The following is a 27,016-nucleotide window of genomic DNA, read 5'->3' as shown; positions in this document are numbered from 1 at the left end:
GGCGGGGGAGAAAGAGAAGGAATTGCAGCGTGGCCATCCCACCTGGGGGAGTAGTTTCTCACTGTCTCTCTGTCTCGCTCTGTGTCTTTGGCAAGCACACATGTCCTATAGCAAAAATCTTTTTACAAAAAATATATCAAACTATACTGTGATGCCATGTTAACCATCTATAATTCCTTATAACATTTAAAATATAGGAAGAATAATTACAACAATAATAATGTAACAGAAATTCAGAGCTGTTGTGGAAAGAGCAACGTTTTAGTTGAGCATCTCAGTTCAGAGCTTCGCATTATCAATAAGTTACATTGCATTTACTTTTCATAGTCATAAGTCACTGTAAAATTAAACCCTGAGTCTATGCCTATATACTTCTATATATTAGAATAGTTATCTGATGTATTTAAGTAAAAGCAAGATGACTGTTTTTGTCATTCCGAGTGGTAGCTTTTGTATATCATGTGATGGCCCATAATGATCATTTCTTTCTGCTGAGGCTACAAAGCCAAGAAGAACCCTCAAATTACGTCAGTGGAGATTTAGGCCAGATGTAATAAAGTATGCAGTGACGAGGGAAAGGATGTCTTCTCAATCTCCTCTGAGGTTTTTAAAGAACTATCTCCAATATACCAGGAATCCTGTCTGCTTAACTTGCTTACACCTTCAGAGGTGAGGAAAAAAGGTGACCAAGTTAAGTTAAGGGTACTATGATTTTGTAAACATATTGTAAAATAACTCCCAGGATAATGGATCTGTTATTTTAAAAGCAAGTTTTTAAAGGGAAGTACAAATTAGAGCAGAGAGAGAGAGAGAGAGAGAGAGAGAGAGAGAGAGAGAGTGAGTGAGTTTATTCATCAGATCTATTTATTTTTAAATTTTTTATTTTTTAATAATTAAAATGTCACAGACTATTGAGGGCTTAGTGTGAATTCATCCTTGTGAAGGCTTTAATAGATTCCAGAGGGTTTGCCTAACAATTTGAAGTAGCTAGACCTAGAAACTTAAAAACACCATTGCTCTGAATCAAAATACATGAACATAGATCAGAAGTGCCATGTCCCAACCCAACGAATATTCATGATGCTAAAAGAAACATATTGCCTCATTTTGATTATGGAGAAAATGATGAGGGAGAAGCTGGGATGTTTGTCAAAGGCACATATGATCATGTGGGGTAGGCAAGGGCTTTCCTGACAATGTTGTTACTCTCATCACTTCCATGTGGCAATCAAGCATAATAAAAACCAGAGCTCGGGGTCAGCAGATGGTATAGTGGTTATGTTACTGCACTCCTACATGGCCAACTGCAGTTGTGTTAAAAATGACCAACATGCTTTGGGACCAGCAGTTAGCGTAATGGCTATGTCACTGGACTCCCACGTAGTTGACTGTGGTTCGAGTCCCGGACCCAATGGCTTAAACTCACGCTGTGTGCGTGTGCATGTGTGCCCAAGATCCTGAGATCTTGCGGGGGTGGTTTCTCGCTTTCTACTCTCTGTCTCTCTCTCTCTGTCTGGCGAGCGCACGCGCCCTATAGCAAAAACCTCTCAAAAAAAAAAAAAAATGACCGACATGCTTTAAAATGTGCCTATAGCAAGAGTAAGTAAAAAATAAAGTCATGGTCAAGCATTTCAGCTAATGAGTACTGAATTTATTAAAGAACAGGCATTTATGGAAAAGAGAGAGGAGAAGGGATTGCCCGGGGTGCAGAGGCAGAACCTTTGAAGTGGAGAGAGGTCACAGCCACAGCAGGAGATGCTGGGTAAGTCAGTCTGAGGACAACCCAAGTGAACAGGTCAGAGTGAGAGTAGTGGAATTTGGATTCTGCAAGTGTTGTCCATTAAGTGTAACAGAGGATTAGTGATAGACTCCAGAGCAGTTTGGTATTTTACTCAGGAACTACCCTCTTACTTGATATTTATTAGTATGATGTTAGTGGTGATGATGGTACAAATTTATTGCTATAGGTCATCCTCGTTTGTATAAAGCAGTACTGGAGGATGGAGAAAAAGCAATTCATTTCATTTTAGTCCTCTGTGAAAAAGGCAGACAGCCTAATGTTGCTTATTTAGTATGGTGTTCCCAACATGCATAAGTTCTAGTGCCAAAGTGAATGATTTGTCCATCAGCTTCCTTACAGGAAATGTTTACTGGATAGTTGTATAAAAGGAGATCTCTCTAAGATGCAATTAATCAAAGGGTATAGGTGCATGTAAAGTTATTTTGCTAATTCATTAAGCTTCTTTTGAATCACAGTTCCCCCACCTCAAATAAATACATACATACATACATACATACATACATACTTACTCAAGGTAATTATATTGGGTCATTGGAAAAGTCATGACACGTTTTGCATGGAGAAACACGAAAAAATACATCATGACTTTTCCAACAACCCAATATGACCTTAAAACTATAAAACCATCCTGGGAAAATGCACCCACATTTTCAATAATGATATAATTTAATTCCTTGTAAAAAATGACTGAAAAAAAAACAAAAAAACCACTGTTCAAAGGCTGAGTAAAGTTTACAATTCCTGTCTGTTACTTGTTACGTCAAGTACATAATGGTGCAAGAATACTGACCAGGGTAACTTGGTGATAGTGGAAAAAAGCAGGCTGCATCAGATAAACACAGTTTTTATTCTCCTGTAATTAATAGGTCATGCTATGTTTGGTTTTTATGTGCAAAACTCATTGTTAAGTTCTGAATCTGTTCACGAATTGGATTTTATGTTAGAAGAGTATTCTAAAAGCCTGAAGATTGTTTTCACTTGTTCTAAGCGGTAGCTTTGGTATATTTAGAGGCAATGACCCACAGGGATCATTTATCTCCTCGGAGCCTGTGGAGCCAGGAAATACACTCGGGTTTCTGCCGTGGCAATTGAGGCCAGATGTAAATAAAGGGTGCGGTCTGAGGGAAGAGGATGTCTACTGAATCTCCTCAGAAGAGCTTTAGGAACTGGCTTCAATCTCAGGGATATTTTAAGTAAAACCTATTTCAAAGCCAAAGAGGTACGTAAGAAAGTTTAATTAGATTACTTAAGGACACTGCGATTTTGCAAATATCTCGCCAAATGGCATTTAGAATGAGACCCGTTACGCCGAAAGCAAAACTGAAGCACACATATTATCATGAGATAGCTACACCTCAATGGCTTTTGTATTGGTTGGGTTTTCAAGATTCTATCTCAGAGCGGTAGGTTTGGCTGGCAAATTAATCCCTTTAATGAAAAACTGGTCTTTTATCCACCTCGTGTATGCTGTCTGCTTGCCGGTTTGCTTTTCCCGTAACCCTGTTGCAGAGTCCTTGGTGTAATTAAACGTTATAGTACACGCGCACTGCTTGGCCTTAGCCCTGGTTTCTCCTTTGATTCACTGTGTCATTTCCTGGCAAGCTTTATTATCTTTATAGGTTAAAGATACTTAGATTTTTTTAATTAAGATTTTTGCCATAGGACACACGAGCTCACTGGAGAGAGAGAGAGAGAGAGAGAGAGACTGAGAAAGGGAAAGTGAGAAATCAACCCTAGGGGGTTAGCACACTGTGGTTCCTTCTCCTTCATTTTCATCTCCAGATTTTGGGCGTGCATGCACATGTACCCAGTGTGTTTTTTAAGTCGCTGGGTCCAGGACTCCAAGTATGGAGTTGACCACATGGGATTCAGAGGCTTAACCACCATGCCACCTGCTGGCCCCAAAATCCTTTTTTTGAGATGGCTTCTTTTCATAAGCATGGCATTATAAACTACGTGTGGTTGTTTTCTGAGTACATGGCTATGAGAGTCACAGGAATTGTCAGGAAGCACTGCTTGTAATTGTCCTTACATTTCGCATTCCGTCTTTCTAGAAACAATGCTTCCTCTGGATAGAACAGTGCCTCCCAAGACTCTAATTACTTGGTATCCTATTTTTCTTGTAGACCTTTTACTTAAAGATTTCTTCATTACACAAGCAAAAGTCTTTCGCTTTGTTGGAATACACTGTTGAAGGTTATTATTTTTTCTTTAGCAGGCAAGAACAACTAAATATCTGTCAATTAAATATGTTTATGGCCAGAAACATCCAAAACATGATTGTTTTTCATCTCTCTTTCTGGGAAGCGTGATACGTTTGTCTTTGGTCCTTTTTACCACCTTCCCTTTCCAAACCCTTTACTCTACAATGGCGTTTCAGGAGTCAGATAATAGGAAAGATACACAGTTTTGTTTATGAATGTTATCACCATAATTGTCATAGCAGATATGTTTAACTGTTAACTTTGAACTGAATTTGGGGAAGACGGCTGTTAAGTCTCACATATGGCATCATCAGAAAAGTCATGATGCATTGTTGCATAGAAGAACAGAAAAATATGTAATGACTTCTCTGATGACCCAGTAGTTCCCTCTCTCCAACTCCCAGTTGAACTCCAACCCATGGATGCTCCTGAAATAAGAGGTTATTGATCCAGCCCAGCAAACAAGGTGCCAGTGAAGAAGCAGTTGTGATGCTCCCTGCTTTCTAGGTTGGAGAGAATTTGAGGTTTAGCAGAGAAAAATCTCAGGGAGAGAATATGAATTGCGTGCCTCCTAGGGAATGTTTGCCTTACTCAGATCCCTGGACCCCACGGAGAAGGTCAGCATTGGAAAACATCAACATATCCATTTTCTCTGTTTCTCCAGCAGCTGAGGATGACCAGAAATTTGGGCCAAGTCCTCTCTTTCCTAAGGTTGGGTGAGGAGGGGAAGTTTCTTCTTGGTGCTTTGGTACATGCCCAAAATTTTGAAAGGAGGGTGAGATAGAGGGGAAGGGAATATGGCATGGCCATCCCCCAGAGGGGATTTTTTTCTTGTTTTCTCTCTTACTCTCTCTCTATATCTCTCTGGCAAGCACACATGCTCTCTGGCAAATTAAATTTTTTTTAACTCATAAAAATAACCCAATCCATCAGGATAATTTTCTATTCTAGAGGCCAGCAGTTAGCATAATGGCTATGTCGCTGGACTCCCATGTAGTCAGCTGCAGTTTGAGTCCAAGGCCTGGTGGCTTAAACTCACACCAGGTGCGTGTGCGTGCTTGCCCAAGATCCCGAGAGAAGAATGGAGGGGAAGGGATTGTGACGTGGCCATCCCCCCCTGGGGGGGGTGATTTCTTGCTTTCTGTATCTCTGTCTCTGTCTGTCTGGCGAGAGCACATGCCCTCTAACAAAAACTTCTCAAAAAAAAGGAGACAATTTTCTGTTCTAGATACACCCATTACATTGTCTAATTAATTTTTTTCATAGCATTAGCATGTTAAAATTCTCATGTAATTTTTGTTTCTCTGTTTATTGTCATCCTCCCCCATTAAAATGCAAGATGCTTAAACTGCAGGGAATTTGTTTTCTGTATCTCAGCTGTTAAAACAATTAATGTTAATTGATTAACTGTCCATTTTAAGTGTTAAGAGGTTGAAGTTTTTCTGTACAATAATTTCTAAATAGGTAAAATGTTCTTAATTTGTGTGAGGCTTCTTCTTTTTTTTTTGAGAGAGAGAGTTTTGCCACAGGGCATACGTGCTTGCTGGAGAGACAGAGCGAGACAGAGAGACAGAAAGAGAGAAATCACCCCAAAGGGAAGATGGCCAAACCACAATCCCTTCTCCACTATTTGACTGTCTGGATTTTGGGCATGCAGGCACTCACGCCCAGCATGAGTTTCAAGCTGTGGGGTCCAGGACTTCAACTGCAGTTCACTGTGTGGGAGTCTAGTGACATAATCATTATGCCATCTGCTGGTCTTGCATGAGGTTATTATAATATGCCTTATGTCAGATTTTACCAGAGAAGTAAATCGTGTCTATTTACTTTATTTATGTATTTATTTTTGCTTTGGGCTCAAAATGGAAGATTTTTTTTAAAGGCCTATACAAATTTTATCAATATTTTAACCTTGTTAAAGAAATAAGAAAAGCAATGCCTTAATTATATTCCTATTAAAGTATATTTCCTTTTTATTTTTTATTAAAGTAAAAAGAAAAAAGAAAGAAAAAAAGAATGATGTCTTAAAAGGAATACAAGGAAGGGGTCTTAAGAAAGATAATGGGAAATGCGTGTTATAAAAAACTGTATGGATTTCAAAACCTTTTTTTTTTTTACACCAAAATAAGCTTGCACTTTAATTCTATTTTTCTAAAAACTTTTTTCTGATTGTCAGAAAGTACTCCCACTTGCCAGAGAGAGACAGAGAGAGGGAGAAAGCACGCCTCAGCAGAGTGTGGTCATACTGAAACCCTTTTCCTCCTTTTCTCCATTCTGTTGGGACTTTGGCCATGCGTACACACATGTCATGGTATTTTCAAGTCACTGGGGTCAGAATTTGAGCCGTGGTTGGCCATGCGGGATCTAGTTCCCTAAACCACTAGGTGAAGGGACTGACTCTTCCCAAAAGCTTCTTGAGGACCCCTCAGATTATATGTATGTTTGAATGTCCATCCATTCAAATGAATGGCAGCTATGCTGGTGCGCTAAGTTATTTCTTTGGTTCCTTACATGGTGATGAATTGCTTCCCACCTAACAACACAATGCTGCCTGTTGACAGTCAGCTGTATGTTTAAGTGTTACCGTCTGGGGGCCAGCAGCTGACATAGTAGTTGAAGTGCTGGGCTCCCACATGATCAACTGTGGTTCAAGTCGCAAACCCAGTGGCTTGAAACTCATACCAGGTGCATGTGTGTACTTGCCCCAAATCCTGAGAGAGAATGGAGAAGAAGGGATTGTAGCATGACTATCCCCCCTTGGAGGTGCTTTCTCATTTTTCTCTCTCTCTCTCTCTCTCTGAGTCTTTGGTGAATGAACACACCTTGGAGCAAAAATATCTCTCAAAAATAAAAAAAAAAGAAAAGAATCACAGTCTGGTCTGGTGTATGAGCCATCGGGCGATGTTCTCTGAGCACTGTCCTTGTAGTGATGCTGGAGAGCCTGGTGGGTAAGCACACCGTCTCCAGAATCAGAAAGCCCATGACTGAACACCAGGTCCTTGCAACAGGAAAGTGATAAACTCTCTCTAATTTTCTGCCTTTTTTTTTAAAAATGAGAATGATAATCAGAACAATAAACATTTAATCAGTATTTTTATTATTAGGTATAAAATGTGAATAGAGCCAAAGAAAATGTTATTTATTTAAAAGAAAATGTTCTTTAAAAACCTAGATATAACAAGATAATACAGGCTCAATCAGAGCTGAGGTGTCCAAGGTTGCTTAAAGAATAGCTCTCACCCTCCACCCCTCCCTCTCAAAAATAAACAAAAAAGATACTGCAGAAGATCCAGACAAAGAAAGAATAGTACAACGAGACAGTGCTTCATGAGCAAAAGAAGCTTGAGATTTAGAATCCAATGGAGCCAAGGTCCAGTACATAACACCAACAACCTGGTAACCTCAAGCAAATCATTACAATTTCAAACCTCTATGTCCCATCTATGTGATTAGAATAGGGTACTTAGATGGCTACACTGAAGTTTTAGTGGGAACATGCAAATCTCTTAGAACAGTGCCCAGTACAAAGTACACACTCAATAAATATCTAATATCTATTATTATTTTTATTTTTAAAAGAGATAAGAATGCAAATGTTGTCTCTGTCCATATATGTGCAGAGCCAAAATAGTTGTGCTATTTTATGATCATACTGGGTGCATGGGTGCACCATAGCTTGGTAACATTCTAGCTTTAAAATTACAATAAATTCCTTGTTTAAATTTCATGCTCACTAAGTGAAGGGTATATATGATATATTCTTAACTGTAAAATCATCAAGGGACACAAAAATGGAAAATTATCTGTTGATGATAATATGTATGGTAATATACTTGACTGAATCAGTATACAGTGTATTCAGAAAGGGAAAATTTATTTGGTATATTGCAATGATACACAGTGATTGAATGTAAAAAAAATTTTAAAAAAGCATGGAAAACAATTACAGATACTAGAGACAGTGTGTGTGGGGGAAATGGAGGAGCATGCAAGAAAGGGAATCAAGTGCAAAAAGAAGTAAAACATTTAATGAACACAAAAATGAGAAATTATCTGTTGATGATAAAGTGAGTAATAATATCTTTAACTGGACTAATATACAGTGTATTGTAAAATTTATTTTACAAGCTGTAATGATACACAGTGATTAAATGTATAAAACAACCAAACAAAAACAAATAATTTGGCATTAAAACCAGTTTTGGAGCAGCCCCTAGGGGTTAAGGGAGCTAGATTCCACATGGCTGTGGGTGCAAATTTCAGCCCCAAGGGCTTGAATAAACACTCTGGGTGCAGGTGTGTATGCACTCCAAATCCTGACAGAATAAAAAAATGGAGGAGGAGGGATTGTGCTATGAATATGCCTCACTTGTGAGTGCTTTCTCTCTCTCTTTCTCACTCTCTTTCTCTCTCAGTCTCTCTCTAGTGAGGGCAAGCACCCTCTGCAATTTTTTAAAAAAAACTTCATTACACAGTAGTCTCATATTCATTAAACTCTCATTAATATCAGGGGAGAGGTTACCTGTCTATGGTGGGTGCAAAAACATTTCCGTCTGAGTGATGAGCTGTCACTATAGCAGGGAGGAAAGGCAGTGGGGAATGAAAGTTCTGACTGTTGTACATGAGTAATAGAGAGACACCCTACTGCCTTTGGGGTATGCCTCTACTACATGGTAGCATATTGTCCTGGTCAGTATCAGAAAGCTTTCAGCCAGACATGGTTTTCAGATCAGGCAGCCATTAATGGAGCTCCTGAGCTCCATCAGTGGAAATCCAGAAGTTTCTCACTTCTGTTGTTTTCATGACTTAGAGCTCAAAAGCTGAGCTGAATCAAGTCCCAATACAGAACACACTTCTTTATAACCTCTTAATAGTGACTGAAAGTCCTATCATAAATACATTCAATAACCTATTTCTTTTTCTTTCTTTCTTGTTTTTCTGAAGTTTTTGCCATAGGGTAGGTACATGCACTTGCTGGAGAGAGACAGAGCAATGACTTATTTCTAACTTTCAAATATCATCAGTTCCTAACTTGACCCATTCTTAGAGAGACTTAACTCATGTCCAGAGAGTTCACCATATCATTTTAAACTAGTGTACTTATACACTTCCTTTCATCAATGTGAGAAATTTCACCAGTTGTTGTGGAAAGGCTGAATGGACGTGACTCATTCGGGGAAGATGATAAAAAAGGACTGAGCTAGTTCTATAGTTACTGTTGTTGCATTCACAGACTCAGACTGTGTGAGTTCTGGGTCATTGTCTGTTTGAGATTTGAGCTATTAACGTGGTGGTGTTTCTTGGAACTTACAGAACAGAGTGATGTTGACCCAGAGACGGCCCTGGCTGGTGCCCAGGGCTTCGTAGGCTGCCTCTCTGCCGTGCAGCTCAGCCACGTGACCCCTCTGAAGGCTGCTCTGCACCCCAGCCACCCAGCCCCCGTCACTGTTACAGGTCATGTGACTGAGTCCAGCTGTGTGGCCCAGGCTGGCACTGATGCCACATCAAGGGAAAGAACACACTCATTTGCAGGTACATTCTTCCACTTTGCCCTCACATTGTCCATTCACAAAGCCAGCTTCTTCATTGGATATTGAAACCTTCTGTTGTTGCTAATATGCTATATTCTCAAGATTTTATTTTTTAAAATTGGTTGTGTCTGTTGAACTTTTAGTTCTCCATTACATTTATTTTTATTTGGGGTTCTTAATTTCTTATTCATGTGGGCCATTGTGGTTGACCTTGCTTACATCGAAAGCTGCAGAGATCCCACATTCGCTTGCATCGTCTGTTCTCGTTTAAAGCATTCATGATTTTTCAAAATGTCTTTTCATTTCCCTATACCCTGGCCCCTCCCCCATCTTGTGCTTACCCTGCAGATCATTCTGGAACAATAGATGAGAGAGAACCCCTGGCGAATGCAATCCACCCTGACTCTGCAGTAATTGGAGGTAATAGGAAGCATGAGTGAACTCTTCTTTGGTTCTTATTATCATCCAAATAATGATGAATGTTCAGCATTGTAGAAATGATGGATTCATGAAGAATCTATATTTATTTCTGGGACCATGCACTGATCATGAGGTTGATGTGGTAGTCTACTATTTGTACAAAGAACAGGTGCTAGACTGTATCGATGAATGTTGTTTCTCCTGAAAATGAACACTCATGGTCCCTGAGGAATTTGGAGTATTCAAGTGTCATTTTTCTCTCCCTCTTGGGCATTTTACTACTTCTGCAATGAGTTGTGTAAAAAGAAGGAAAAACCTGGATTAACATTAGAGGCATAGACTTCATGTTGTCTTAATGCTTAATAAAGTGGATATATGCAGGATTTAAGTTTAGATGCTCCCATCAACAAATATTGTATGTTCACTTGCTTAGTTATGAAATATTAGTTTAATAGGCTAAAGATGATTAACAGTCATTTGAAGTTGAAGAATTAACACAAAAGCCTTTAAAGTAAAATAATAAAGCAAGGTAACAGCATATTCTCTGAGATATTATTTATCTAAAACCAACTCCAAAAATAGCCTTTTTTTACTGATTAATTGCTCATAAGAATGTTATTAATCAGCAGGACCAGCAACTAGCATAATGGCTATATTGCTGGACTCCCATGTAGTTGACCACAGTTCGAGTCCTGGACCCGGTGGCTTAAACTCACACCGGTCGCATGTGCGTGCGCGCCCAAGATCCCGAGAGGAGAATGGTGGAGAAGGGATTGTGGCATTGCCATCCCCCCGGGGGGTGATTTCTCGCTTTCTGTCCCTCTGTCTTTCTGGTGAGCACACGCACCCTATAGCAAAAACCTCTCAAAAAAAAAAAAAAAAAGAATGTTATTAATCAGAATTTTGAAATGTTAAGTAGTTTACCTTTTCTCCACACTCTGAAGATAATATGGATGTAGAAAAGTAAATAATTATTCTATTGACAGATAACATGCTTTTTCATGTACTTGGTCAGCTTCTGTGAGCATTATATCTGATCCATTTGGTCTAATTTTTCATGGTCTTATTCATCATAAACTTTCATTAAGCTGTTAAAATTTATTTTTAGATAGCAGATAGTGTTGACCAAATCTTTGCGACGATATTAACATTCTCATTGCTCTTTCAATTTATTTTCTTTTTCTCAAATTACTGATACATAAATTACAGATACAAAAGATTGGATCCTAGGGGTTGGCAGGTGGCATGGTAGTTAAAGTTGCTGGACTCCACATGGCCAACCATGGTTCGAGTCCTTGACCTGGTGGCTTGCTTTATCACTTTCCCTCTCTCTCTCTCTCTTATTCTGTTCCTCTCTGATAAATTAAAAAATAAAGTTAAATAAAATAATTCTTAAAAAAAGAGATAGGATCCTCATTTAATCACCTAACAAGTAAAAAGCAATGACAACAAAATCACAAAACTGAAAGAAACAAACAAAACTCTGTAAAGTAGTTAATGACTGTATGTCAGGCCAGCTGGTGGCATGGTGGTTAAGATGAATGGATGCCACATGGCCAACTTGTGATTCAAATCATGGATTGGTGGCTTGATAAACATACCATGTATCTGTGAGTGGGCCTAAAATTCCAAAAGAAGTGGGGTGATTTCTCATTTTCCCTCTCATTTTCTCTCTCTCTCTCTCTCTCTGGCAAGCGCTCATGCCCTAGGGCTTTTTTTTCTTGAGAGGTTTTTGTGATAGGGCACATGCACATGCCAGAAAGATAGAGACAGAGAGACAGAAAATGAGAAATCACCCCCCAGGGGGGATGGTCACACCACAATCCCATCTCCTCCATTCTCCTTTTGGGATCTTGGGCATGCACGCACGCGCACCCAGTGTGAGTTTAAGCCACTGGAACTATGGCTTGAGCCGTGTCGACTACATGGGAATCCATCAACATAGCCTTTATGCCAACTGCTGGTCTCATTTTTTTAAAAACTAAAAATAACCTGTAGTTCTAAAAGAAATATCTGATAAAAACTCATGTAAAGCTCTGTTTTTTATTGTCCAATGTGCTCAACAGATGAAACGAGGATTCCTAGTCAAACAAATTTTCTCCATGTCATAATAGTGTTCTTTCAATAAGTTCAACTCTTATAGATATTGGTAAAGAGAAATAAAAATATAGAACCTGTGTGGTCAAGCTGATGTTAGAACAAACTATTTAATCTATTATCTCTTTGGGCAAAGATCACTGGCAAGATTTACAGAGTGTCGATAAGCCGTTCAAGTGTTATTCTAGAATGGAAGCAAGTTCCAGTCGCCTGTGAAATTCTCACTTAGCTAAATGCACAGGGTCAGTGAAAGGCAGCGTGCGAGGTCTGCAGCTCAGGGACTCCCTGCAGCCTATGAAGCCAGTGGTGTCTGGTTGTGATCATTGCAGGGACTGAGCTTCAGAAACAGAGCAGCTGGTAATGGCCATCTAAGCGCGCAAGGCCTGGTCTGGGCCACGTGCAATTTATCTGCTAAATCACAGAGTATGGTCCTCCGGTGGGTTGCTCCATCTGGTAGCGTTGTAGCAGAATTCTGTGCCCATTGTCTGGTTCTCCATAAATCGCATTCACTATGTCACGATAATTAATCCATTTAAGGATTTTCCAGATCGACTAAACCTCCTGTGTTCTACTTTTTAGATGATCTTTCCCTTCACTTACCAAGTTAGTAGTGTAAAATAGGTAAATTGACTTAACAGGTATTTAAAAGTGGTGACCCAGATGTTGCCCAGGGTTTCAGGGAAGTATACCTGGATATGGATGGGCACATTTATACAGAGAAGAAAAACGACACAGTTTCCTCATAAAAACACAATCGCACAGAACTTCAGATGGCTTCATAGAGGACAGTGACTGGCCATATTTTATTTAGAATACCTTGGCTTTTGTTTGTGTGTTTGCATTTTGCTCTGTTTTGTTAGAACAGGCAAGATCAAGGTTTTTCTTGCACTCAATAAATCCTGATAAAACATCTTCTCTGAATTAAAAGACGTAAGTCACATACATGGAGCACAAAATGGAGCATTCGTTATTTTGACTATCTGGCTGTCCTTTCGGGGGCCAATGTAATGATGACATATATTTTATAATTGTGGTGACCTGCTCTCTCTTTCTTACTTTATCGGTTTTTCACATTGAAATTGTTCAAAATCTCTCTCTTTAAACCAGAGGCTCATAAGCAGGCAAAAGAAATATTTATAGTAACTCAACAGATTATTTTCTAAATGAGAGACAAATATTTAATAAATGAATAGCCTATTAAAGTTACTGCTTAGTAATGTATCTCAAAATAACAAAAGTAACAATATCCAATAGTAAATTCTTCATATTTCAAGTACAGAATTTGATTACCACATTTATGTTAGATTTATCAGCAAGAAAATGCTACCTGTCTCAGGAAAGGCTGACCTAGCCAAAAATCAGCTTGGTCACTGGCAATATTATGACTGGCCTATGTATAAATCGTACCCTTAGGGGCCTGCTGCGACTGAGTGGAACCTTCAAACTTTGACTAGTTCAGACTGCATTACAGTTGTACACACTCACTTTAGAATGGAGTCTTTGTTTTATGAGATTTGACCCAAATTGTTGTTTTCATAGTATCTTTTATTTTTATAATTTTAAGTTTGCTATAGGGCACATGTATTCACTGGAGAGAGATATGGGGGGTGGGGAGGGGGAGAGAGAGAGAGAGAGAATGTGAGAAAGCATGTCCCAGTGGAGATGGCCACAATGCAATCCATTGTCCATTCTCCTCTGGGGATTTTGGGCACATATGCTCACATGCCTGGTGTGTTTCAAGTTGCCAGTCTGGTATGCAAATGGCACAGTTGGCCATGTGGGATCTAGCCACCTTAACCACCATGCCACCTGGCTGACACTTTTTCTTTTTAAAAATTTATTTCACCTATTTCTTCCATGAGCAAGAGAGACAGAGAGAAACACACACACTCAGAGAAGTACTCTCAACAGTGTCCCAATACTGAGATCCACCACCAGCCCCAGTCTACCCTGGACTAAAGATACACAGGTACTTGGTACAGTCAGGGAGGTCCCTAGATGGAAACCTGGGACCACCCCCCACCCCCGTGCAGTTCAGCCTCACAAAACATCATGCCCCACTGCTGCACCATCATCTATACCCCAGACCTACATGTTGTGTCTATAACCTACTTTACTCAATACTTGCACTGATTTCACCAGCAAAGTCTTTAGGTATTAGGAAACTCCAATTCACAGTGATAGACCACAGTTTTCCAAGTTCTTGTATTTTTCATTCTAAAACTTGAATTTTATCGTTGACCGATATACCTGTTTTTCTTGAAACAATAAGCTTATGTATTCATTTTGGTGCAAATATCCACCCAATACCCAAGTCCAAACAAGCATAGTTTGTTAGTCCTTCCTTCCAACAAAAATGGTGTTAGTTACATGAAACAAAAAGTCTGTCTGTGAGTCATTCTATCAAGTAAAAATGGTGTTAGTTATATGAAGCAGAAAGTTCACACATCGCTGTTGGACATGCGTGGGAACTCCCTTATGTGTGGTTACCATTTTACTACAAGCTTATAGTCAAGTGTCCACATTTCATGCAATGAGTGATTTTCACTGTGTCACCAAGGACATTCTTAAATGATCTTTTTTCTTTAACTGACATTGCCTGGCAGTGTCTTCATGAAATCAATGACGCTTACTAGTTTGGGGCTCTGGCCTTAATTCGTGCTAAGCACCTGGAGTTTTACCTAACCTCATTCTATACTATCAGTGAAAATGTCAACCCAGTGAAAAATGACATCTTAGAATTATTATGAAAGTAGTTCTGACTCTGTGGATCCTTCCCATTGTTTATAGGGACCACCAGGGCTTCACAGGTCACACTTTACCTGCTGACCTAATGTGATGGCAAGGTTGATTAAAAAAAGCACTGGCTTAGCTGACAATTATAGTACTGAAAAATTTTATCTGCAACCAGAAGTATAAAAAAAAGCAATGTTTCTCACTTAGAAATAATTTAAATGCATCTATGCTTTATTAACTGGAATTATGCATATATATATATAACCTATTCCTGCTATTTAAGAGTATAAATGATTAAAAATCACCTTTGTTAACACTTTGACTTATTTAATCATAAAAACACATTTAATTCTTTAATGACGTTGCTACTCTATAATTTCAAAACAATTAAAACTTATCTGTGTTTTAATACAAAGTGGTCTTAGAGCAATACCTGTATTAAATATGAATGCACCAAGTAAATCCAATATCATATGCATTAAGAATAAACAGAAATGAACCCACGAGATTGATGGAACTTACACATAAACTCAACATCACTCAGTACTGCTTGAGTCAGAAATACCTGAAGTATTTCCATTCTATTTCCAATTTATAAGTAGTGGATGCTTGATTTAAATAGAAAATAATTTAATTATGACTTATTAAGCAATGAAGTCAACACGGTTTTTATTCTGACTGAAATTCTGACTCCATCTTTCTTCTCTCCTCTCTCTCTAGGTTTGATAGCTGTTGTGATCTTTATCTTGCTTTGCATTGCCGCCATAGCCGTTCGCATTTATCAGCAGAAAAGGTTATACAAAAAAAATGAGGCAAAAAGGTCAGAGAATGTAGACAGTGCTGAGGCTGTTTTGAAAAGTGAGCTTACTATACAAAATACAGTCAGCGAAAACCAGAAAGAGTACTTCTTCTGATTGACAGGCTTGATTTCACCTATAATTATGACCATTTGTTTTAATAGCCAGGGGATCTCAATGGACAAAAGACATTTTTACACTGAATGTACAGAGGTTTTTCTTGCACTCAATAAATCCTGATAAAACATCTTCTCTGAATTAAAAGACGTAAGTCACATACATGGAGCACAAAATGGAGCATTCGTTATTTTGACTATCTGGCTGTCCTTTCGGGGGCCAATGTAATGATGACATATATTTTATAATTGTGGTGACCTGCTCTCTCTTTCTTACTTTATCGGTTTTTCACATTGAAATTGTTCAAAATCTCTCTCTTTAAACCAGAGGCTCATAAGCAGGCAAAAGAAATATTTATAGTAACTCAACAGATTATTTTCTAAATGAGAGACAAATATTTAATAAATGAATAGCCTATTAAAGTTACTGCTTAGTAATGTATCTCAAAATAACAAAAGTAACAATATCCAATAGTAAATTCTTCATATTTCAAGTACAGAATTTGATTACCACATTTATGTTAGATTTATCAGCAAGAAAATGCTACCTGTCTCAGGAAAGGCTGACCTAGCCAAAAATCAGCTTGGTCACTGGCAATATTATGACTGGCCTATGTATAAATCGTACCCTTAGGGGCCTGCTGCGACTGAGTGGAACCTTCAAACTTTGACTAGTTCAGACTGCATTACAGTTGTACACACTCACTTTAGAATGGAGTCTTTGTTTTATGAGATTTGACCCAAATTGTTGTTTTCATAGTATCTTTTATTTTTATAATTTTAAGTTTGCTATAGGGCACATGTATTCACTGGAGAGAGATATGGGGGGTGGGGAGGGGGAGAGAGAGAGAGAGAGAATGTGAGAAAGCATGTCCCAGTGGAGATGGCCACAATGCAATCCATTGTCCATTCTCCTCTGGGGATTTTGGGCACATATGCTCACATGCCTGGTGTGTTTCAAGTTGCCAGTCTGGTATGCAAATGGCACAGTTGGCCATGTGGGATCTAGCCACCTTAACCACCATGCCACCTGGCTGACACTTTTTCTTTTTAAAAATTTATTTCACCTATTTCTTCCATGAGCAAGAGAGACAGAGAGAAACACACACACTCAGAGAAGTACTCTCAACAGTGTCCCAATACTGAGATCCACCACCAGCCCCAGTCTACCCTGGACTAAAGATACACAGGTACTTGGTACAGTCAGGGAGGTCCCTAGATGGAAACCTGGGACCACCCCCCACCCCCGTGCAGTTCAGCCTCACAAAACATCATGCCCCACTGCTGCACCATCATCTATACCCCAGACCTACATGTTGTGTCTATAACCTACTTTACTCAATACTTGCACTGATTTCACCAGCAAAGTCTTTAGGTATTAGGAAACTCCAATTCACAGTGATAGACCACAGTTTTCCAAGTTCTTGTATTTTTCATTCTAAAACTTGAATTTTATCGTTGACCGATATACCTGTTTTTCTTGAAACAATAAGCTTATGTATTCATTTTGGTGCAAATATCCACCCAATACCCAAGTCCAAACAAGCATAGTTTGTTAGTCCTTCCTTCCAACAAAAATGGTGTTAGTTACATGAAACAAAAAGTCTGTCTGTGAGTCATTCTATCAAGTAAAAATGGTGTTAGTTATATGAAGCAGAAAGTTCACACATCGCTGTTGGACATGCGTGGGAACTCCCTTATGTGTGGTTACCATTTTACTACAAGCTTATAGTCAAGTGTCCACATTTCATGCAATGAGTGATTTTCACTGTGTCACCAAGGACATTCTTAAATGATCTTTTTTCTTTAACTGACATTGCCTGGCAGTGTCTTCATGAAATCAATGACGCTTACTAGTTTGGGGCTCTGGCCTTAATTCGTGCTAAGCACCTGGAGTTTTACCTAACCTCATTCTATACTATCAGTGAAAATGTCAACCCAGTGAAAAATGACATCTTAGAATTATTATGAAAGTAGTTCTGACTCTGTGGATCCTTCCCATTGTTTATAGGGACCACCAGGGCTTCACAGGTCACACTTTACCTGCTGACCTAATGTGATGGCAAGGTTGATTAAAAAAAGCACTGGCTTAGCTGACAATTATAGTACTGAAAAATTTTATCTGCAACCAGAAGTATAAAAAAAAGCAATGTTTCTCACTTAGAAATAATTTAAATGCATCTATGCTTTATTAACTGGAATTATGCATATATATATATAACCTATTCCTGCTATTTAAGAGTATAAATGATTAAAAATCACCTTTGTTAACACTTTGACTTATTTAATCATAAAAACACATTTAATTCTTTAATGACGTTGCTACTCTATAATTTCAAAACAATTAAAACTTATCTGTGTTTTAATACAAAGTGGTCTTAGAGCAATACCTGTATTAAATATGAATGCACCAAGTAAATCCAATATCATATGCATTAAGAATAAACAGAAATGAACCCACGAGATTGATGGAACTTACACATAAACTCAACATCACTCAGTACTGCTTGAGTCAGAAATACCTGAAGTATTTCCATTCTATTTCCAATTTATAAGTAGTGGATGCTTGATTTTAATAGAAAATAATTTAATTATAAATGAGGCAAAAAGGTCAGAGAATGTAGACAGTGCTGAGGCTGTTTTGAAAAGTGAGCTTACTATACAAAATACAGTCAGCGAAAACCAGAAAGAGTACTTCTTCTGATTGACAGGCTTGATTTCACCTATAATTATGACCATTTGTTTTAATAGCCAGGGGATCTCAATGGACAAAAGACATTTTTACACTGAATGTACAGGCAATGGATTTGCAGCCCTGCTGTCCTGCCACGTCCAGGCTCGGGATGGCTCCGGGAGGTCATAACCAAGGACATGTTCCTCATAACAATCATTCTGTGTAACACGGGATTGGATATTGCTGTTAATTTCCAACTGTTCTGATATGATTGAAAACAAGTTTAACTTGCTTAACTACAGTTTTTCAATGTGGGAACTGTAGCCCTGGTGTCTTGACCATGTAATAACATACGTTTTGTTAGAGATAAAAATCAAAACTGGATTCAAATGGCCTTGCTTTATTTGAGAACATACTGCTGTGTTTGCTTTAGTCTTTCCACGGTGTTATTCATAGACCTGGAAATGCTTCTAAGATCCTGTTTGGCTGGTGTTTGCATCTTCAGTGGCCAAAAGTATATAAAGCCCCTTTGCCTTTCTCTGTAGTACAGTCAATACAATACAACGGTAGTCTCAAAAAATGTTTTGTTGTCTTTGGCTTGTTTGTATTGCCTTTTTTTTTTTTTTTCCTATTTGACTCTTCTTAGCGATTTTGAATACACTGAGTTTTGAAGGTCAGACTTCAACTCCGAACATACGATTCATATATTAGGAAACAGAAAGGGTGGTGGTTGTCATTGTGTACTGTCTTACTTTAACAGTGTTCTATTTAATTTGCTGTCATTATTTGATGGCGACAGTAGTTAAGACCCTGAGGAATGCCAGTTTCCCAAAGAACATAGCATGTTTTTGATTAAACCTGTTGATAGATATAAAAACACAATTCTTAACACAGCAAAAAAAAAATTATTTTTAATTACAACTGTTATACCTCGAGTGAACTACACTTCTGTTTCCCCAAACCTTAGGTAATCTTTTTATAGGTTCATATTTCTGTTTTTCTAAAGTCTATTACCGACTTTCTTTGATCTCCTATAACCATATTCCATGGAGTATCTTTTTACATTTTAGAAGAAAAAAAAATGGACAATCTGAAGTGTAGAGATCTATTTCCATCCTGAAATACGTAGCCCTATAGATAAATATTTTGGTGTGCATTGACCTCTAATACATACTTTTTAAAAATATGAGTGGCAAGCCTGCTCCTTCTCTGTACAGCCTGTGAAGGATACTCACTGCAAGGGGATATAGCAGATTACATGATCCATACTAAATCTGTCATTCTAGACACTTCTCATCTAGGATTATGGGCTTAATTTCTCAAAATGTACCAAGAATCAGTTGTACCCACTAAGTAGGACCTTCTGATAAAGGTATACACCACACACACATACACACACACACACACACACACACACACACTTAGAACCCAAACAATTGTCGGTAACTTCATGGAGTTATTACAATGATTAATTTTGAGGCCATGTAAATAAGGTGCTTGCATGGAAGTATCATTGCATTCTAAGAGCCAATTTATATATTAAAGGCACTCTCCTTTCCATAGGCACATCTTCAAGTGCCTCTCAGGCAAAAATTGGAATCCTTAGTTTGTTCACAGTGGAACACTCTAGAAATATGTAAATTCAACACTACTGTGATTTTATTTCCCATATTTTTCCTGCTATCTCTTCCTATAAAAGCTGCCTGTCTTTTTTCATGGCACTATACCCATATTGATGTTTCTGTAAATACCTGACTAAATCGTAAGGACCCGAATTAGCATAGTAATTTATGAAGGACCTCTGTTGGTAAATGGCTTGCATTTCTTTTTCTTTTTCTTTTCTTTTTTTAAAATTGGAAGAGTTGTGGTGTCGGTGGCAAAGGAAAACTTTAACATAGGAAGGGTAGTTATTTGTTTGTTGTAAAGTTGAATCCATCATCATCACAGCTCTGACTCTTTTATGTATTAGCAGTATTAACTTGTTGATAGCTGGAATGTAGACAGGTTTATAGCTGGTGAAACTTCATTGTCCTCTGTGGTCTACACTACTTGAGACTGCAACTTCATGGCATCATAAAACATGGGCACATCATGACTCTGATTCTTTGATTTGTAATTTGTTCTTTTTTCCATAATGAAATACATTTTTGGAATAAAATGCAGAATATATTTTAAGAGATGTCAAAAAGTTTCAGAGAACTATGCTGGATTTCTTTATCTGAAAACAGTAAAGAGCTGTATAGATGTGTACTTTCTTTAATAGTGTGTATGTGTGCATTTAAACCTTTTGGTAGACCCTGTGATTATTACGAACTGTTAACAAATGCCATAATTAATCATGTGTTTTTCCTTTAAAATGGACCAAAAAATGAAAGAAGAGAAAGATGTTTGCTGATTGTAACAAGTAAAGTTCAGTGACACTAGACCTCAAGTTTTGCCAGAGAACAATGATTAGTTGTCTGTCATTGTTTCTGAAAAGGTTCCTGTGTATTTAATTTGAGTAATGTCCTTTTAAAAATGTTCTTCTTTTCAGAGTGCTTGGCCTATGAACACTGTATGAATGCACTGATGGTATACGAAGGGATGTAGTGTACCCTTCTCTGATTCACAGCTAAAAACAAAACAAAACAAATCCTTTTTTTTTGCAATTTAAATGAAAACAATATATAATTAATGTTATCTTTTTGAGAAGACTAAACTTTCCAAATATCATTAAATTCAAAGGGACAATATAGAAATATAGAGGAATTAGTGAGGCATTGAAGGCTTACCCATGGATCATTTCTGAGAAATGACATCTTAATTTTATAGAAATCAGGTTGCCGAAGTGGTCCTGATCCACCCTAGGGAATAAGTTCTTTTTAAAAAAAATATAACTATTTTCCAAATATTGCTTTTTAAAGTACATTTAATAAATTATTTAGATAAAAACAACAGACAACCAAACAAAAGTCAATCATTTAAAATGATCTTTCATTAGCTAATATTGTCCTTCAGAATCACAGAATAGCAGAGTCCCTTGTGGAACTGGAGCACACTGACATATTATTTAGTGTGAACAGCTCAGTTTTGTGGATGAAAAGCCCTAAATGCAGATGCGAGTTGATGTTCCCAGAAGGACGTGTAACAGTGCGTTAGTGGTGAAGCTGTGATTACAATGTCCTCTCCACTCCTCAGGTGTCAATCTTAGTGCTTCTAAGATCTAGGGTTTTGACAGTTATTTAGTGGTGTGGAAAAATATGAAGGACTTGATATCCTCTTTTTCCAGAATGATCTGTAGTTGCAAATCGTATCCATTGTCCTTTTAAAATGAATTTCAGCCTTTATTAGTTAGGTCATTGCCATTGGTAGATTTGGCTTCTTTTAAAAATATTGGAAGTTTATGGTCCTTGTCTCCGGGGTAGACAATTAGAACTGGAGCAGTTTTAAAATAGGCTTTGCAAAATCCACAACATGAGTTTGATCTGACTGACTCAGTCATCAAATATTTTCATCTTTGTAGAAGGATGAATTAGATATATTCTAAATCAAAGCATGTTCATTTGATTGTTTAACTTTTCAAATCCATGTATAAGCTAACTGATGAATAAATGCCAGATGCCTTCAATATGTCCTGGTTATCTTCCACTTTTCCAGAATCTGATGATAAAGTGATCACATGAAAAAACAGTTCAGGAGCTGACTGCTGATGTATTGGGAATGTGTGTGGGTGGGCCCGGCCCACCCAGGTGAACGAGAAAGAATGTAAAATGAGAATAAAGGGAATATGACCCAGTCAGCATATAACATGATAAGAAAACTGCATTTTTGTGGTGTATCAATAGTTTTTTTATTTTTTTATTTTTGGAGAGGTTTTCTGCTATAGGGCGCGTGTGCTCGCCAGAGAGAGACAGAAAGATAGAAAGCGAGAAATCACTTCCCCAGGGGGGATGGACATGCCGCAATCCCTTCTCCTCCATTCTCCTCTGGGATCTTGGGCACGCATGCACACACGCCCAGCGTGAGTTCAAGCCACCGGGTCCGGGATGCGAACCACGGTCGACTATGTGGGAGTCCAGCGACATAGCCATTATGCTAACTGCTGGTCCCATGTATCAATGGTTTTTAAAAGCTTGGTTTTGAAGATTTGCACATGGTAATAAAATGAGGGGGGAAAATATGACCCATAATTGTAATGGTTTCTTCAGTACAATCTTTTAAAAGTCCTTTCTTTTTCTCTTTTAGCATTATTTTTAAATTTTTATTAAAAATATACACTAGTGGGACCAGCAGATGACTTAGCAGTCATGTCTCTGGACTCTCATATAGTCGACCAAGGTTCAAGTCCTAGACCTGCTGGCTTAAAACTCATGCTGGGGACTGCACAATTTATTCTCAATTTATTTTCTTGGGCGTATGTGCATGCATGGCCGAAATCCCGAGGGGAGAATGGAGGAAAAGGGATTGCAGAGCAGCCATGCCCCCAGGGATGATTTCTCACTTTCTGTCTCTATCTCTCTGGTGAGCACATGCTCTTTATCGCAAAAATCTCTCCTCAAAAAAAAAATAATAAATAAATAAAGATACAGTATTTAAAAATCAAATAATTCATTAAGTCTTACAAGGAAAAATAGGTTTCCATTTCCGTATCCCTTCTCCATCACTTTCAATTCCTTTGTTTTTCTCTTTGGAGTTCGTGTCTGTTTCTAAGCAACGTGCTGTCACAGATTGGTTCCCTGGGAAGCAAATTTTGAGACAGATGGTTGCATGTAGGAATTTTGGTAGGGGGTGCCGTAGAGATCCACCTGTGGGAGTCTAGATGATATAGGATGGGGAAGATTGAGAAGTTAAGCTATGGCGAAGTCATAATAAGGAATCAGCCAACCCTGATGATGGGCTCTTTGGAGATGTCCTGAGCTGGGCATTCATTCTCTTGTGTCAACCATGCATTGCATTTTGACTGGCTGACAAAGTGAATCTGAACTTGGACAACTGCTCTTTTCAGCCTAGGCAGGTCCTGAGGAGAAAGGACAAGCCTCCCCAGCAACTGTTGAAAATAAATTGTAAAGTCCTGAAACAGATATCTGGGTGGTCCGGTAGAGCACCCTTGCAAGTCCCCACATGATGTTCTGATCTACCAGCTTTATATGTGTTCTGGGAGTGGTTCCTTCAGGACTCAGGCTAGCCTCATTTCCTGGAAAAAACCTACATGAGAGAACACAATGGAATAAACCATAGACCTTGCCGCTGCAGGCAGTCTCTTGGCTGAAATTTGGTACTCATGCTTTCCTTTCTCCACCATCCAAAACAGAGTCTCCCGTCTCCAGCTGACAACACTGCAGAGTTTGAGCTCTCGTGTACTATGGCCTTCTCAGGGTGAAGCAACTGCATTATTGCGTTTTCCATTAATTGATCAAAGGTGCATCTACATGTCAAACACATTCCTTCCTGCCTCATAGTGTAACAACAGCTCTTTCATTTATTACTGGTTAGGGACAATTACCCCTGACAGAGTTTCCCATAGAACATTATATCAGTCGAAGTTCCATGTTATAGCAAAGGATGAACGGGAGTGGACACACCTTTGAGATATGCTGGTCCTGTTACTTACCACACCACCAGAGGGTTGATTGCTGATTTGCATGCAGTTAAGATAACCTATGCCTGAAAGAAATAATGATTCTAATATAAATGAACCTCAGTTTCCTTCAGGGTAGAGGAGATCTGATATAGTGAATTTCCCTTAACTTTTTTTTTTGTATAGAGGAGCAATTTGGGGGAGTGAGCATGGGTCTCTGTTGCTGATCGTTAGAACATTCAGGAGTGGTAGTAGCTAGATCTGTCTTGAGTGGGACTTCATGCTGCTTGGTCTAGTTTAGTTTCTATTCCTCACCTCATAGCTATTCTTTTCATATGCCTTTTTAAATGTAAATAATTATTTTATTTAACTGTATTTATTTATTTAATTTGACCAGAGAGGGACAGAGTGATAGTGTGAGAGAGAGAAATTGAGAAAGCAAGCTGCTAGGTTCAGGACTCGAATCATGGTTGGCCATGTGGGAGTCCAGTGCCCTCAACCACCATACCACCTGCTGGCCCCTCATATGACCTTTTTTTTTTTTTTTGGAGGGGTTTTCACTGTAGGGCGTGGGCACTCGCCAACCACCATACCACCTGCTGGCCCCTCATATGACCTTTTTTTTTTTTTTTTGGAGAGATTTTCACTGTAGGGCGTGTGCACTCGCCAGACAGACAGAGAGAGACATAGAGACAGAAAGCGAGAAATCACCCCCCAGGGGGGATGGTCACGCCGCAATCCCTTCTCCTCCATTCTCCTCTCAGGATCTTGGGCACGCACGCACATGCGCCCGGCATGAGTTTTAAGCCACCGGGTCCGGGACGTGAACCGCGGTCGACTACGTGGGAGTCCAACGACATAGCCATTACGCTAACTGCTGGTTCCCCTCATATGACCTTTTAATCAGCACTTTGGTAACCTATAATGAGGTTGGTTGATATAAACTAAGTTGTTCTGTCCATTTGATCATTTAGAGATACTTCCATGGTAGCTTATGCTATATACTAGGCAAAATTCTTTACCTGGCATGCTCCCTCTCACATGCTCCTACCTCAGGCCTCCCTATCTCTAATCTTTCAAATCTCTTTTTAGGTCCAACAGACTAGCCAATCTGCTGTATGTACATCCATATATATTATAACATTGGGCTACCTTATTCCTGTAAAGTGAATGATCAGGGGGATCATGTCCAAGATATGCTCACTGGGAAGGTTTTTCCCTCACTGCTGCCTGAAAATGGCACTGTAGTGATGCTAGCTGCCATTTTCAGATTGCACCCTTCCTAAACTAACCCATCCATGCCAAATCCATGTTTTCCCCTTTTCCAGTAGTTGATAGAAAGGACCACTTAGTGCAATCCTATATGTGAGCTGAAGAAAAGGCCCCAGAATGGTGGATGACATGAGTGTCTGGGCTTCTTCCTTGTGCAGCTTGCTTGTGCCCATTCATGCTTGTCCTGGATACGTCAGACCAATTCATGATGGCCTTCCACTAGGCCCTACTAGCTTCATAACTTAGAGAGTCTAACAGAACTCAGCTCAGTATGGGAAATGCTGTCTGCATTTAGTATACACATGGAAGGTACTTCATCTTTGACTAGGCTCAAAAGCATGCCGAGAACCTTTTCTGAAAGCCCTGTGTTTCTTAGCCTCAGGTGATATGGCATTACTTGTCAGCTCTGAGTTTCTACAAGGTACTACTCCCATGGGTAACAGCCAGTGAAGTCCACATAGCAACTTTTTTTCCATCAGTGATGCCACTAAGTGCATAGGGTCTGCAGGGTTGTCTGGTTCAAGGGACAGGACCATTTGACTGCTGTCTAGGTCTGGAATAGAACCCTCTCCTCTGAATCCCACCAAAGCTGAAAGCACTACATGTTTGTTCCCCGATGTATTGTCGTGCCTCTATTTCTGAGTATGGAAAGTGTTTTCTCCAGAACCCAAAGAAGCCTACTAGACAATGTACTTTCTTCTTCCTAGTGGGAAGTGATGGATAAACTACTTTGGTGTTTACTCCAAAGAGATATCCTGGCATAGACAAGGGATCAGTAAACTCTCTGTAAAGATAGTAAATGTTTCAGGCTTTGGTCTATATGGTCTCTGTCACAATCACTCAACCCTGCCATTCGGGCATGAAAGCATCTGTAGACCATATGTAAACAAAAGGAGCATTGATTTGTTCCAATAAAGCTTTTATTTTTGGTAGAGATTTTTGCCTTAGGGCTCATGTGCTCACTGGAGAGAGAGAAACAGAGACAGTGAGAGGGAAAGTGAAAAATCATCTCTAGGGGCTCAGAAGGTTGGGAGGGAGGCAGTGATGGCCTCATTGCAATCCTTTCTCCTCCATTCTCTTCCCAGGATCTTGGGCACACAGACACATGTGCCCGGCCTGAGTTTAAAGCCACTGGATCTGGGATTTGAACTGCAGTTCACCAGGTGGGAGTCCAGTGACATAACTACCACACCAACTACTGGTCCCCAATAAAGCTTTTTATCATAAAGCAAATCATGGGCCAGATTTGACCCACCAACTGTTCTTCTGACTTCTGCCTAAACTGCTAGACTCCTAACAATTGCACTGAGGGCACAGTCAGTATGGCCAGACCATTGTGTTCTAGGTGATGTGGGTCTCCTCAGACTGTATCATGACACAAAGAGGGAGTGTTAATATGGCCTTGGGCAAGACTGTCATCCATTCCAGCTACATGAAATGGTTTCTAAATTTTCTTTTGGATAGGCTTGGGAAAGGACATGTTTTTCAGTCACTTATTATATACCCAAGACCATATTAATATGTTCTAGCAACAACACCACATCTGGTATGGGATCTGCTACTGGGAGCTCCACAAGTTTGAGTTTGGGCAGTCACTGTCATTCTCAGCATCCTCTGGCCCTGTCAGAGGCCGTATCAGTCAATTAATCGGAGACGCTGTGGGGGCCTCACCAACCTTGTCTGCGTTTGGCCCTTCAGGCTCTTGTTCTTGGGTTGACCTCTCAGTATTTTCTTTCTTATGTATTTCTCATATTCAATCGACTCACTGTTTTTGATTAACCAAAATTTTCAGTTTCTTCCAGAGGAAGAAT

General features: G+C 39.1%; 1 protein-coding gene across 2 annotated transcripts in view; it reads left to right on the top strand.

The window, feature by feature from the left end:
• CNTNAP4 (contactin associated protein family member 4) overlaps positions 1 to 20,458 on the top strand; it is a 278,572-nt gene extending 258,114 nt beyond the window's left edge. Inside the window, exons 22-25 of one of the 2 annotated variants that reach the window (XM_027773495.1) lie at positions 9,319 to 9,537; positions 9,885 to 9,956; positions 15,510 to 15,601; positions 18,305 to 20,458. In XM_027773495.1, coding sequence (XP_027629296.1) covers positions 9,319 to 9,537; positions 9,885 to 9,956; positions 15,510 to 15,601; positions 18,305 to 18,406 — 485 coding nt within the window. In that variant the 3' untranslated portion in view covers positions 18,407 to 20,458. Of the gene's footprint in view, positions 1 to 9,318; positions 9,538 to 9,884; positions 9,957 to 15,509; positions 15,610 to 18,304 lie in introns of both variants that reach the window. The other variant, XM_006152611.2, reaches the window with a different exon arrangement.
• Positions 20,459 to 27,016: the final 6,558 nt, after the last annotated feature.

The sequence above is a fragment of the Tupaia chinensis genome, unplaced genomic scaffold, assembly GCF_000334495.1.
Source record: "Tupaia chinensis unplaced genomic scaffold, TupChi_1.0 Scaffold000355_1, whole genome shotgun sequence".
Taxonomy (NCBI): Eukaryota; Metazoa; Chordata; class Mammalia; order Scandentia; family Tupaiidae; genus Tupaia; species Tupaia belangeri.
This window is presented reverse-complemented; position numbering and strand designations above follow the sequence as displayed.